General features: G+C 43.7%; 1 protein-coding gene across 1 annotated transcript in view; it reads right to left on the minus strand.

Annotated features, from left to right (window-relative positions):
• Window positions 1-1,472: 1,472 nt before the first annotated feature.
• DCN (decorin) overlaps window positions 1,473-14,836 on the minus strand; it is a 309,316-nt gene continuing 295,952 nt past the window's right edge. Inside the window, exon 8 of the mRNA XM_086919558.1 lies at window positions 1,473-4,789. Within this exon, the coding sequence (XP_086775684.1) occupies window positions 4,595-4,789 (195 nt within the window). The 3' untranslated portion in view covers window positions 1,473-4,594. The remainder of the gene's footprint in view (window positions 4,790-14,836) is intronic.

Here is a 14,836-nt window from a genome sequence, read left to right on the forward strand (position 1 = left end):
CCTAAAAAGGTTAAAAAATGAGGAGAAATAAAATAATGTTTCCTCCTTTTGCCAGGTGTAGGATTCCAACACATTCCCAGCTTTACAAAACATTCTAAATCTGGCAATGTGTCAGGTTCCATGGATGTTGAGTTTAAATACCCACAGCAACACCCATGACACGCTGAAATGCGTGAAAGAGGCCCCTATTTACAAGGCCATGAAAAGTCATGCAGGGTGACTTAAAAGGCCTTGTAAATATTGGCAAGCCCATTGCGCTGCCGGTGCATCAAATAAAATGACGCACCGACAGTGCAAAGGATTGTAATGACGCCCAAAGTATTTTAAATAGGATTTGTGTTTTAAAATAAAGAGTCAGGAATGTAGTGACATGCAGGGGGTTAACGCCTATGGGGGAACACCACCTGTTTAAAACTGAAGTAGAATATATAATCTATTTTGCATATAGTATGTTGCACTACATTGGTTGTTGCTGGAAGGAAACTTCTTGTTACTGTCGAGGTTTAATATCATGTAGCTACAAAAGGACTTCAGACGCTGTAGATGATATTTTAGCCTGGAAAGATCTGCGAATAATATATTTTTTGCTTATATACTTAGTTGTATAAAGAAATTGCAAATTATTTTTGAACTATTTGTCATTATTTACCATGTTTTGGTTTCTGAATGCTAGCCCTGGCGATATGTGCTGGTTTAATGCGTGCTTCATTTGTAATCGCGGTATTTCCACTATGAGATAAACTTTTACTTGAGTAGACCAGTCTAAATTATGATGTTTTCTTCTATCAAATTAAAAATGAAAGGCATGATCCACAGGGTGGCAGCACTGATCATGAAAGCTGGGCCAAGACACTGTCAATGGGCCAAGGAGGGATATAGGGTGGAGAAGTGTGGCTCACTGGTTAGAGGAGGCAGACCTGGAAGCAGAGCTCAGCCTGGGACCAGGGTTCAATTCCTAACTCGGCGGGTCTTGGGCTCAAAAATTCCACAGACTTGGCAATTCTCGGGCTCAAAAATTCCACGGACTTCACAATTCTCGCTCCATGCCTACTCGATTCACAGGTTCACACTCTGTGACTCTGGGCAATAGCTTGCTTACTCTCCACAATGGCCCCTCGCGGTGGGATGCCTGGCTTTCACCTTGTGGATACCCTGCTGGGGTTATTTCACAGGGGAATACCAGGACGGGTTCCCTAAGCAAGCGCTTAGATACCGGGTCGGTGATTTGCGCTATTTAAATACATTTACATTTACATTTACGTATAAATGAAAAAAAAACATTTGCATCCTCTCATTATTATCAGTAAATAAGAGCAGGCTATATCATATTGAACATGGTTAACATGGAAACATTTTTCAACATTACAGGATTCATGAAAGGGAAACATCGAATCAGCTACATCTTTTTGGGATGATTTCATCCTTCTATACCATCGGTAGTCGCCCATGCAATAAAACAATAGATTCATTAATTCAAAGTTCTCTGTAGTTCAAAGAATAACGATTTATTTTGTTCAACAAAATGAATTACGCTTGCATACAATTGTTTAAAAAGATTTTTGTAAAGAGGAAATTAATAACAAAGTGAGAATGTTTCCTCAGTGTAAGACATGTTTTGACGTGAGCAGAAACAGTAGATTTCCCTATAAGTGCATGTGCAAGATAGATATTCTAAAAAGAGGTTACAGCATGTTTTAACAAATATTCATAAACCTCCAGGGCTCGTGATAAAGTCAAATACGTTGAATACACTCGTGAAATGCCTTTTGTATTCACACACAATCACTCACCAATGATAACATGCGCTGCCAGCTGCTCCACTTCACTAGTTATTGCCGCTGTGATGATGTGATATCATGCATCTGTCATGGTTACTTTAAACAAGGACTTACTTGAATTATTCTAGATGGTATTTGTTGAGAATTGTAGACATCTGTGTAGGTAATGTAGGAGTAGTAAAGGAAGCAAACCTGAAATGATCTCAGACCTTAACCTAATAAACAACACTTTTCCCTCAGGACACTCATTCATTTTATATGACGAGTCTTACAATACTGTACTGAAAGAGATGCCTCATGCCTCCTTGGACCTGAAGAAGCCGCCGAGATTAATGAGTTGCTCTTCCATGATCAATTATCACAGAACAAGATAGAACTACACCAAAATGAATCCAAGAGCTTTTAAGTGTGTGAATCCACATTGGCAAGGCTCTGAAATATTTGATGTGTTTAATTCATGAAATAATCCTTAATCTAAATCTTCTAGAAATGACTACTTATATTCAAATTGAGGACACATTTACCCAGGGAATCTTTCTGCCACACTTTCCAGAAAGGATTTCATTAGATGTAGGCATCCTACGGCAGTGTGGTTCTGATCCTTGTGGAGTAAATCTAAGTAATTGTTCCTGAGGAAAAGTTGAGTTTACTTCTGCATCTGGTTGGAATATTTGGGTCTGCTACTCTTGCCTTTTTTCTGCAGGGTACATAAGTTATGCCTTCTGTACCATGCAAAAATGACAAGGGAAGCAGACGTGGCTAAGAACCTGGACAGAACAAATAAGCCTGCTACATCTGTAAACATGGTAGAAGTGATACCAGCTAGGATATTCTTCATAGCAATTGTGTCTGTGTAAAAAACATACATTGGAAACCACCTGAATCTTTTGTAACTTGTAAACCGGCATTTCTACCAGGATGACATTGATTATTATGCAGGATTAGTGGTTTGTCATTAAGCTAATTTGGGTATTAAGGCACGTTGTTTGTTGATAGTAAATGCAGACAACAATTGTCAACATGCTACATAATGGTACAGGAACTAGATTTATCTTTAACGCTCTTTTAATGATGCACAACTTAAAATGCCGTAAAAGTTTCTTGCCATGTGTGCTTACAAAATTGTGCTGGTTTAGCAACAGCAACTCCATGTACTTTTTAATAAGAACAATCGAAAGTATACTGCATAAACCAGCCCGAAGACAGAAGGAAACCTTGCGAACAACATTTATAAAGATATTTCATCTTTTGGTTGTGTACCACCTTTCCTCTCAAACATTTTTCCACTATCCAGTTGTTTCTAAAGAGATGATTCATAATGAAATTCCGTCACTGTGTAATCTTTATTTTGAGTCATATGCTTTCATCGATTTTCTTTCCAAAATTATGAGATGGGCCAAAAAAGTACAATGACATGAAGAACAACCAAGCATACTTAGAGGACACAAATGTCACACAACACAATGCCAGCTCTGTTACCAATATGAGAGCTCCATTACTGTTCAATCTGAAAATACTAGCCTGTTTCCTTAAATAGGGAAGCTTGCATATAATCTTTCCCTGACCCACTAGATGCCTGAGCTGCACAACCCATAAAGCACATTATCATGTGCCATTGAGAATGGCTTAATGCATATTGATGGAGTGGCCCTACACTTTGAGCTGAGGACCTTCTTAAATTCCACTTGGCTTGCTGCATTATCTATCTATGTGTAGGCCCTGGGCCGTGTGGAGCCCCATGCATTCGGGGCCTGTGGCGTGGCAGGTTACCTGCACCGTGACGTGTGTGAAACTGCAGTGAGAAATATATTATATATTTAGCTAAATCGCATGCCAAGGGCTCTCTGTAATTTCTGTCTGGGAGTTTGTCCATGCCTAGCTTGTTTCCTAATACTTTTATATGCCCTTGGTTAATTTGGCTGGTGTATTCGATGTGGATATAGGCAGTGTCCTTCGATACAGGATCCTACAGGAACTTTATTGACATAAACAAAATGTATAACTTTGCAGTTTACCTTAACTTAATGATAATCTTTATCCTGGGCATGCCATTTCTAACAGAAAATGTCTGTTGACAGTAATTAGTCATAGCCTACCAGTTGTGGATGTATCAGCATTAGATGTGGGGATCATAAATTTCAGTTCCACAGTATCATAGAATATTACGGTGCAAATCTTTTGCAATTGGAATGTTTAATCTTTGAAATTGGTTTTCTGACAAAAATGATACACTCGTGTCAATCCAGTCACAAATTTGATTTTAGGTATTCAAATGTTAGACATTTTTTGTTGTTCTCATCCCAACTTTTTATGAATCATTGCATTTACTATTTATTTTTAAAAACAGAAAACAGTAACAAAATTATCATTTTTATAAAACATTTGCACATATTGTATAGATCGCTCTTTTTAAATTGCATAGGAGCACAAAGCCATGTTCCCTCGCTTTACATTGAATGTACAGAATTTGGCAAGCCATACATATAGGAAAAGGTGATACGGTTGATTAAAATTTGGACATTGGCTACCTATTTCGGAAGTTATAACAGGCAGGCAGTTGCACTGGATATTGAGGGATTTGTTCCATTTCTGATTTATACAAGTTCCTTGTAAATTTGTATGGTGAAAATGGGATTTGACAAGGCTAATACTACAGAAGAATTCAAATCTACTTCTAACAATGAATGTTATCCACTGTTCTAGAATATTTTGGAGTTTGTTACAGAATTTTTACAATTAACAAAGATAACAAGCTTTTTACAAAAAAATGATGCATCATATCTCAAATAGTAGTGAGCAACATTGATCCGAGGTGATTACTTGTAATTTCCCAGCTGTATGGCGGAGCGTTCATAGATGCATCTGAATGTAGATGGCTGGATCTCCCAGTACTGAACAGGATTGCTAAAGAGACTCACTCCGGAGTAAGATGCCTTCTTGGTGTTGTATCCAACAGGGCAAAAGTCATTGATATCAACTGCAGCAATTTTATTGTTATGAAGGTAGACAACCTGCAACAATATAATCACAGGATCGTGAAATGGGGATAAAGTGAGCATCACAGTGAACTAGTAACATTGCAGTAATAAAGATGTTACCGAAATTGGCTAAACTACTGATCACGTCATATCAGCCATGCACATAGAATACACTCCCTTCAACCCATAGCCAATCAGAGTAGTCAAGGGTTCACCATGCATTTGAACCACTATATACATTTTACAGTGCAATAAAACACAATACAGTACTAATATTTCTAATGAAAGACCTATTTAGCATTGTTTAGTAATGGCGTAACATAGAAAAACTCTAGACCTTTGTTTTTGCTTTAAGAAATCTGAACGGCTTATCAAAGGTAGACTTTCACTGTGACAACACGGTGATATATTAGTAACCTAGGTGAGACGCAAATCACACTTGTGATACAGAGTAAGGAGCTATGGGATAATATGACCAGTAAAGGTTGAGGTAAAGCCCACAACAAAGCCTAATTAGAGGGACCGCCCAAGAAATAAGGAAGGCATATAAGGCGACAGCTGCAAAGTGATATAACTTAGACGACAACAGAACAAGAAATAGAGCGCTTTCTTCAAAAAAAAGGAGGGGAAATTGATTAGAGCACAAGTAGTAAGATACCCCTAGTAAAGTTATGAAACTAGACACGATAGAACTTAAAGGTAAACCACTGAACTAGCGCATGTCGTTTTTCCCGTAGAACATATCCAGTTCCACAGGTCTGCTGAAGGACTCATCTAAAAGTCTGCACTATATGTTAAACCTCGGCGAATGAAATATCCTTAATGACAGAAGGTAAGAGGCACAAAAGAGGAGTACTAGAGAAAGGGATAAAACAATATATGCAATACTGCATAATAAATAGTTCCATCATATCTCTATAGAACCTGGTATCATAAAAGAATAACCGCCACTATTCAAGATCAGAGGGATAACCACCTACCTGCAGAATCATAAGGAAACAAAAGGTCGACATAAAGAACACGAAAAAGGTAATGAGCAGCCTAAACGTAAGCAAGAGGAAAGCAAAAATAGTATAATTCATAGAAAGAAAATCCAACGGTTGTCTTTTAAACCACCCCCTAGATTCAACCTAGAGGCTCCCGATCACAAACTATTTGCCGACGACGGAGCTATATTAAATGTGGGAAAACAAAGAAAATACATCTCCCCACAGGGTATCCTTAACATCTAATACCAACAATAGAGGTTAGTATGGCAATAGAACTAAAAATACTGAGTGGCATGAAAGATGTACCCCATAAGGTTGCCCACTAAAATGTAACGGAGGGCCATTGAGACTTTTTGGTTGATGGAAAATGTGTAACGGATAGAGCATGATTAATAGTCGAAACGTATGCATAAAGAGAATAGGAGTACATTAACTGAATTTACCCTGTTGTTGTGGACAGTAGGCCTATTGTTGTCATAGCAACTTCAAGAATGTAACTGAGAAATAAGAGAAATTGTCCATCCAAATGTAATACTGTGACATTAAAACACAGACATAAGCGTGTACTGATTGATATCTTTCTAATATACAGAAGGATACCAGTAACAAGAGCATGATGACCCCATGTGCATTCAAATTGTCCTGAAGAAAGTGTGACCATATATACGGCCTTAAACACCGAAACGTGTCGACGCACTACGTAATATAGAATTCAAGTAAAGCCTAGGGGGCTCCAGATATAACCCAATTTTGGACACTGGAAGTCACATATAATTTGTGTAAAGGCTATTGGATCTGATTAATCTGTAGCAAAATCATTTGTTCTATTTAATATAGGGGGTTTCTTTGTCTTTCTCGTATTATTTGAAAATGTATTGTTTCATTACATTCGATGATTAGATATTGACATACTTGTCGTGTAATTTTGATGTAATATCAGATGTTTTGATATATTTTTGTATTGTATGAGATGTCTCAACGTCAAATGTTTTCAGAAAAACTATTTTTCTGAAATTTTACTAAAAAATGTCTCCTACTGCAAAGGAGAATATTGTTCGATTTTTAAATAAAAGAGTGCAAACGTTACATTTTAGTCTGTGACCGATATTTAATGAGTACACCAATTTAGTATACTGAGTGAATGTGATATGGTGAAGACAGAATAGAGTGAGCATTACTGTCCTTGAGCTAGTCCAGGGATATTCCTTTGACCTTGATAGACTTTCACTGTGCACATGTGGTTAAAGAATCACTTTCTGGCAGATGGGTCCTGGTATGTATTGTGCACTACAACACCACTGGGCAGCATTTCAGATTACCACACAATAAATACCTGTACCGAAGATCAGTTTGGCTCTAGAATCTTTCTTGTTTGTGATTCTTCATTGAAAATATTTATACATTTATGTTTTTATTATTGGCCTGAAACCAAATAGGGCATTTAGTCCTACATATTTCTATGTCTTAGCCCATCCAGTTTTTTCGATTTGAAAATCTGGTCACCCTTGCTTGAAGTCCACTTCTTTCTTTAGGATACAAGACGGAGAGAATGGCAAGTCTTCAGGGCTCTTCTCAGTCCTCTTCCTTTATACAGGTCCAAAAGTGATCTGACAAGGGAACTGGGAATGGCACATTTATGCCCAGTGCCAGCCTGTTGGTGGGTGAAACTATTGAACACTCCCTAACCAATGAGGTAAACATTCCCAGGGGTGACCCTACCCATGTTTGTAGCACTTTCTGTGTGTTGTACTGCAATCAATGTCAGATTGCCCATCTCTGCTCAAAACCAACATGGCAGAACTTTCTTTCACATGTGCTACCCAGAGATGTGCGGCCAGGGAATTGAGCCATCCCTCCTGTTTTGTCACTCAAAATTGGTTCTGGTGGCAACTCCTCACCGACTGGGCCTGGTGTCTGACTGGCTCGGTGGACAAAGTAAGGGGCAGTTCCAGGTATTATCTACATCTGCCTGTGACAGGCTAGGTCCCTTTGAAGTAAATTATGTTCCCGGGCACTCCCCAGATCAGCCTACCAGAGAACCAGAGCACCTCCCCAAACCCAAGGCCTTTGATAAGGTCTAGGATCAATTTCACACCTCATTAAGGGGGCTATTCAGCACCTGGGCAATAGATGTTAGCTCATACAAATGGGCTTTGAGAGGCTTAAGGAAGGTAACAAGCAACTTTTTAAAAGTATATGTTCTAAAGTATTCATTCCAAATCACCTTTACCAGTGAATTGAATTTGTAACAAATACTTATAAAATAGGAATAACTCTGCTACAGTAAAAATAGCCTTTTGGGCTTTTTCACTGTAAGGAAATTCTTAACATTAAACTTTTACATTTCCTAATCTTAAATAAAACGCATCTGCCTTAATAGGCTGTAAGGCCCACTTAGGGGTGACATTCATTTTTAAGAGGGTGGTTTAGGCATCTCTAAAAGGGTTTATTTTGACAGGTTTTAAAAATAGTTTAAATCTGCAAATCCAGGCTACTGGTGGCAGGCCTGCAGTTGTGTTTACGGGTGGTGGATGGCAGTTTTGCTCCGCTATACGCACTTAACGCGTGCGCTCCTTTTTTCTTGCTCAGGCAGCCGCTTTTCCCAGGACACCACTGGCCCTGAAACCCTTGCCTGACCCAGCAACTACTCCTTGGCGTTTTTTCGCCTCTATGCACACGCGGACAGGTTTTTTCTCCGCCGCTCCTTATCTCTATGATTCCGCCAACCTTGTAGCCCTACAGCCCTGATGAGTTACACCTCCTTCACGGTGTGACAAAACACGTGTCGGCTGGCTACTTCCTTACTGTACTGTCCACTGTATGACTTATAAAAACGTTATTCACACGAATTTTGACATTCTTTTTTTCAAGCAATTACTCTTTATGAGTAAAAACCTCAGTCCTCATACTCGGACTATCCACCATACGTGCGTGTGCACAGGATCTGTTCTTCTTCCAGTTGGTCCAGGCTTGCCTAGACCATTTCAGGGGTCTTTTTGCCAAAGGGTTTGTGTTCCCCTGTCCTGTTTGCAACGCGTGCCTACTGCACACCGATCTCTGCCACAATATCATACTGCTCAGAGCGCCACTACTTCCTACCTCCTAACACATACCCAGTCTCCAACCAGAACCCTTGCATGGACATGCCCGGACGCCTGTTGGTTCTCCACAGAGGTGGTGACCTGCTCCAGGGCCCTTGAAACATCTTGGCAGCATTGTACCATCTGAATCTGCATGGCCAGTGACCTGCGTGACAACTGGGAAGTGGCGTTCCCAATGAAGTGGTTTGAGCAGGTGTAGGCAGACAGCCGTGTCAGCAGCTGGCGGTGGCGTCTGCGTGTGATGTCCTGCTGCGCCACCATCAGTTGGTTGCTCTCTTTAACAGCTGCGGTTAGCTCCTGCACACTCTCAGTTAGTTGGTTTATGTTGCGTGCAGTTTTGTACAGCTGCAGATGCATAGCTGCCATGTGCTGTGCCTGCTTGCGGTGCACAGCAAGCATCCAAGTTTCTATTCCAAGGCCTAGATTATGGGCCTGTTGCTCCATGTCTGCCGGTGTGGCCACAGAGCACTGCTGCCTTGACCTGCTGCTTGCCTGGTACCGCACAGTGGCTGTGCGGCGTGTCTGTCTCCTGGGTGGTGGTGGGGTCTGCTCCACTGCCATGTGTGAGGACTGGTGAGGTCGTGCTCCTCCTATGGCTGCAGGGATGGTCCTGTGTGTTTGGGAAGGTGCTGGTCCAGGTGCTGGTGCTGGTTGGCTCTCTCCCTCCGTCTCATCAGGAGTCTCCACAATGTGGAGTGCCTCACTATCAGACGTCTCAGCATCTGCAGCACCTGTGATGTGAATGAGGGCATGATTAATGATATGATTCAGGCACCTGGGATGTAGCAACATGCATGCAGGCTAGCATTCCCTGACTGGCTTCAGGGGTATGTTTCACTTGGCTTTTCTGGCTGTGTGTGGCTATTTATTTATTTATAATTACATTTATTGAGCGCGCAGCTACCCGGAGGTTTCCCGGCGCTAGGGCAAACTGAACGGTGAAAGGGAGGGAGGAACATAAGACAAAACATTAATTGTTGAAAAGCCAAGTTTTTATTCCCTTACGGAATTTCAGAAAGCACAATTCAGTGCACAAAGATTGAGGAAGAGAATTCCATAAGGATGGGGCCAACAGGGAAAACGAGCGTCCTCCCATCTTGGCTCTGTTGATGCGCGGGATCTTAAATGTATTCTGCGTCGAGGACCTGAGTGTACGGGGGGGGATATATTGCTGCACCAGAGCAGAGAGATAGCGAGGGGCTCTACCAGTCATGATTTTGTGCAGTAAGCAAAGTGCTTTGAAATTGACTCTGCTTTCAATCCGCAACCAGTGTAGGTTCCGCATATGGTGAGTAACCGAGGATCTGGCAGGAAGGTGACAGATCAGGCGGACTGTCATATTCTGTACCACCTGATACTTCCTGGTTACCTCTTTGGCGGCACCTAGGAGAAGGATGTTCCCATAGTCCAGGCGGGAGATGACAAGAGCCTGGACTACGGTCCTCAAGGTGTCCGCAGGCAGCATCCAGGTGATCTTTCTCAGCCACCTGATGATGGTAGTACAGGTGGCTGAGACTTTCACAGCGTGTTGTTTGAAAGTGAGTTGGTTGTCGAAGATCACACCAAGATTGCGAGCAGATACTGATGGAATGGGTAGAGGACCCATCTCCGGAGGCCAGTGATGAGGGCCCCAGAGAGAGGTGTCTGGGCCAAACAGGAGCAGCTCAGTTTTGTCCCCGTTTAGTTTCAGTTTGTGCTTCAGCATCCAGTCCGATATGTGTTTCAGCCCAATTTGGAGAGAGGAACAGGGGAGGTTTTTATTGGTGGAAAGTGAGTAGATGACTTGAGTGTCATCAGCGTAGGAATAAATTGTGAGGCCAGCCTGTTCCGCCAGGAAAGCAAGAGGCCTCACATACAGGTTAAAGAAAAGGGGACTAAGGATAGACCCCTGGGGAACAACGTGAGAGGTAGGGAGAATAGATGAAACAGATGTGGAAGAAAAAACTTGAAACGTGCGGTCAGAAAGAAAATTAGCGATCCAGGCCAGGGCGGTACCACCGACACCGACTGCCTCCAAGGTGGACAATAAGATGGAATGGGAGACGGTGTCAAAAGCGGCACTCAAGTCAAGCAGGATGAGTGCCACCGTCTCACCATTATCCACTTGGCGTCTGATGGTTTCTGACACGCCAAGGAGAGTTGTTTCCGTGGAAAAGCCAGTCCTGAACCCGGATTGAGAACCATGAAGAAAATTGGTGGATTCAACAAAGGAGTTAAGCAAACAATTAACATGTTCCTCCAAAATCTTGGAAAACCAGGAGAGCAAAGAAATAGGGCGAAAATTGGAAGGATTATTGGGGTCTGCGTTGGCCTTTTTTAGTAATGGTACCACCATTGCGTGCTTCCATTCATTTGGGACAATCGCTTCTGTTAGGGAAGCGTTTAGGACATCCAAAATAATGTGGAGTAGGGCTGGGTCAAGGGAACTCAGAACTTGAGGGGGTAGAGGGTCGAGGGGGGAGCCAGATTTGATGTCCTGGAGATACTTTTTTAGAAGCGTAGGGGAGATAGGATCCCAAGCATGAAGTGGGGTGGTGGTAAGCAGAGAGCAGGGAGTAGTAACCGGGGGAGAGTTACAAGGATCTTGAGCAGCCTGAGTTGAGGCGGCTGGAGTAGAATAAAAAATGGCATAGATTTTGTCAATTTTTTCAAGAAAGAAGTTGGCTAGAGCGTTACACTGGGCAGTGTCTAGACAGGGATCCTTAGGAACAGAGGAAGCACCTGAGAGCTCCTTGACTATTTTAAACAGGGCCTTGGGTCTGTTTTGAGCTGTAAGTATGGTGCTGTTGGCAAAGTTAGCTCTAGCGGTGTCACATGCCGCATGGTAGATTTTAAGAGCGGACCTGTATTTTGCTTTATGCTCAGGGTTATAATTAGAGCGCCAAATCCGTTCCAATTTTTTGCAGTTGGATTTTTCAAGGCGGAGGGAGTCGTTAAACCAGGGTGCCGGGGGGTGATGAATTTGAGATTTGTTTTTTTGGGTAGGGAGACAAGAGTCCAAAGCAGTAGTTAACCATGATCTAACAGCAGGTAGCTCTTTGATAGTCATGTTGGAAACCGAAGGTATAGAATTGACAAGGAGAGAGTTTAATTTGTTTAGATCTAGACGTTTCCAGTTCCTGCTAGCTTTGTGAGGAGGGTCTGGCCTGAAGGAATCAACTACGCACGTTTTAATAGAGAAATTAACAATAAAATGGTCTGACCAGAGAACAGGGGTAGAGGATTGATAGGAGATACCAGTCAAGTTGGAAATGATGGGGTCAAGAAGATTACCGGCCTTATGAGAAGGGTCGGAATTGAGGAGATGTAAGTCTAGGGCTTCAAGATCCTGTATAAGGCGTTTGGCAGTGGCACAAGAGACAGAATTGAAATGGATATTTAAATCCCCAACAATAGTGAAGTTGGTAGATTGTGCTAAAAAAGGGGCGATAAGTTCAGGAAATGAGGCAGCCCAGAGACTAGCTGAGCCTGGCGGGCGGTAAATCAGGGTGCCGGTTAAGGTGAACTGAGGAGAGAGAGTTAATTTAAACAAGCCCGCTTCACAGTTAGGAAAGTCAAGGTCTTCCCATTTACAAGAGAATTCTCTCTTGAAAATGATGGTGATTCCCCCGCCGTCTTTAAGCGCTCGATTTCGCCCCACATAGGTGTAATCATTGGGGAGAGCCATGGCGATGTCAGGGCCAGAGCTATCATTTAGCCAAGTTTCGGTGACAAACATGGCAGCAGGACTAACTGTCTCCAAAAGGTCGAAAATATCTCTCTTGTGTTTTGAGAGCGACCGACGGTTAATGCTAATGAAGCTCAAAGCGGGTGAGGAATTGTGCAAAGTGGGAGAGAAGGTGCGCATAGGGGAGGGGAAATTCCAAAACGAGGATGACATACTGTCTATACATGAATCGAGGGAGTCCAAGGCAAGAGAGCAATGGGAACAGGATATGGGAGCATTTTGACAGTTTAGAACGGTATGCGAAGGGCACAAAGGTCCCCGCAGCTGCAGTAGGGTGGAACGTGAGTAGGAGGTAGAAATATGTGCAGAGGGGCAAGGCCCTGGGCCCATGCTGGCGCGGACGGGCGCAGACGGGCAGGACTTTGGCACGACTTCGGCGCGAAGTCGGCGCTCCTGCTGCGCTCGTCCGCTGCGCTTCCGCCATAGAGGCATTAAATACACCAAGGGAGATAATCACTGCACCGCTAACCTGCGAATTGGGCAGCAGGGCGGAAGTGAGGATGGAGGGCGGGGGTCAGAGTGCGCTCGTTTGGCCACCGCCGCTACAAACGGCACAAGCCGTGGCGGATCGGTGCCAGGAGCGAGGAGCAATAGCAGTTGCTAGTACAACACGTTGCGCCAAGGTGGCGATCAAAAACAGACGTTGCGCCAGAGGCGGCGATCAGAGCAAGTGAGTAAGCGTATTTAAAATTATAGAAAGTACACGAGAAAGCACAGCGCTGAAAAGCGCTCACTCTAACAAGAAAGTATCATATTAAAAGCAGTCTTTAAAATTGCAGGAACACACGAAGCCTCAGCAGCCTCTCAAGCCAGCAGTTAGCACAGAACTAACGTCAGTGCTCTGTTTAAATACTGCCGTCTATTCCAGTCACTGCACCGCTAACCTGCGAATTGGGCAGCAGGGCGGAAGTGAGGATGGAGGGCGGGGGTCAGAGTGCGCTCGTGTGGCCACCGCCGCTACAAACGGCACAAGCCGTGGCGGATCGGTGCCAGGAGCGAGGAGCAATAGCAGTTGCTAGTACAACACGTTGCGCCAAGGTGGCGATCAAAAACAGACGTTGCGCCAGAGGCGGCGATCAGAGCAAGTGAGTAAGCGTATTTAAAATTACAGAAAGTACACGAGAAAGCACAGCGCTGAAAAGCGCTCACTCTAACAAGAAAGTATCATATTAAAAGCAGTCTTTAAAATTGCAGGAACACACGAAGCCTCAGCAGCCTCTCAAGCCAGCAGTTAGCACAGAACTAACGTCAGTGCTGGGTTTAAATACTGCCGTCTATTCCAGTCACTGCACCGCTAACCTGCGAATTGGGCAGCAGGGCGGAAGTGAGGATGGAGGGCGGGGGTCAGAGTGCGCTCGTGTGGCCACCGCCGCTACAAACGGCACAAGCCGTGGCGGATCGGTGCCTGGAGCGAGGAGCAATAGCAGTTGCTAGTACAACACGTTGCGCCAAGGTGGCGATCAAAAACAGACGTTGCGCCAGAGGCGGCGATCAGAGCAAGTGAGTAAGCGTATTTAAAATTACAGAAAGTACACGAGAAAGCACAGCACTGAAAAGCGCTCACTCTAACAAGAAAGTATCATATTAAAAGCAGTCTTTAAAATTGCAGGAACACACGAAGCCTCAGCAGCCTCTCAAGCCAGCAGTTAGCACAGAACTAACGTCAGTGCTGGGTTTAAATACTGCCGTCTATTCCAGTCACTGCACCGCTAACCTGCGAATTGGGCAGCAGGGCGGAAGTGAGGATGGAGGGTGGGGGTCAGAGTGCGCTCGTGTGGCCACCGCCGCTACAAACGGCACAAGCCGTGGCGGATCGGTGCCAGGAGCGAGGAGCAATAGCAGTTGCTAGTACAACACGTTGCGCCAAGGTGGCGATCAAAAACAGACGTTGCGCCAGAGGCGGCGATCAGAGCAAGTGAGTAAGCGTATTTAAAATTACAGAAAGTACACGAGAAAGCACAGCGCTGAAAAGCGCTCACTCTAACAAGAAAGTATCATATTAAAAGCAGTCTTTAAAATTGCAGGAACACACGAAGCCTCAGCAGCCTCTCAAGCCAGCAGTTAGCACAGAACTAACGTCAGTGCTGGGTTTAAATACTGCCGTCTATTCCAGTCACTGCACCGCTAACCTGCGAATTGGGCAGCAGGGCGGAAGTGAGGATGGAGGGCGGGGGTCAGAGTGCGCTCGTGTGGCCACCGCCGCTACAAACGGCACAAGCCGTGGCGGATCGGTGCCAGGAGCGAGGAGCAATAGCAGTTGCTA

This window comes from Lissotriton vulgaris, chromosome 1_1 (genome assembly GCF_964263255.1).
Source record: "Lissotriton vulgaris chromosome 1_1, aLisVul1.2, whole genome shotgun sequence".
Lineage (NCBI taxonomy): Eukaryota > Metazoa > Chordata > Amphibia > Caudata > Salamandridae > Lissotriton > Lissotriton vulgaris.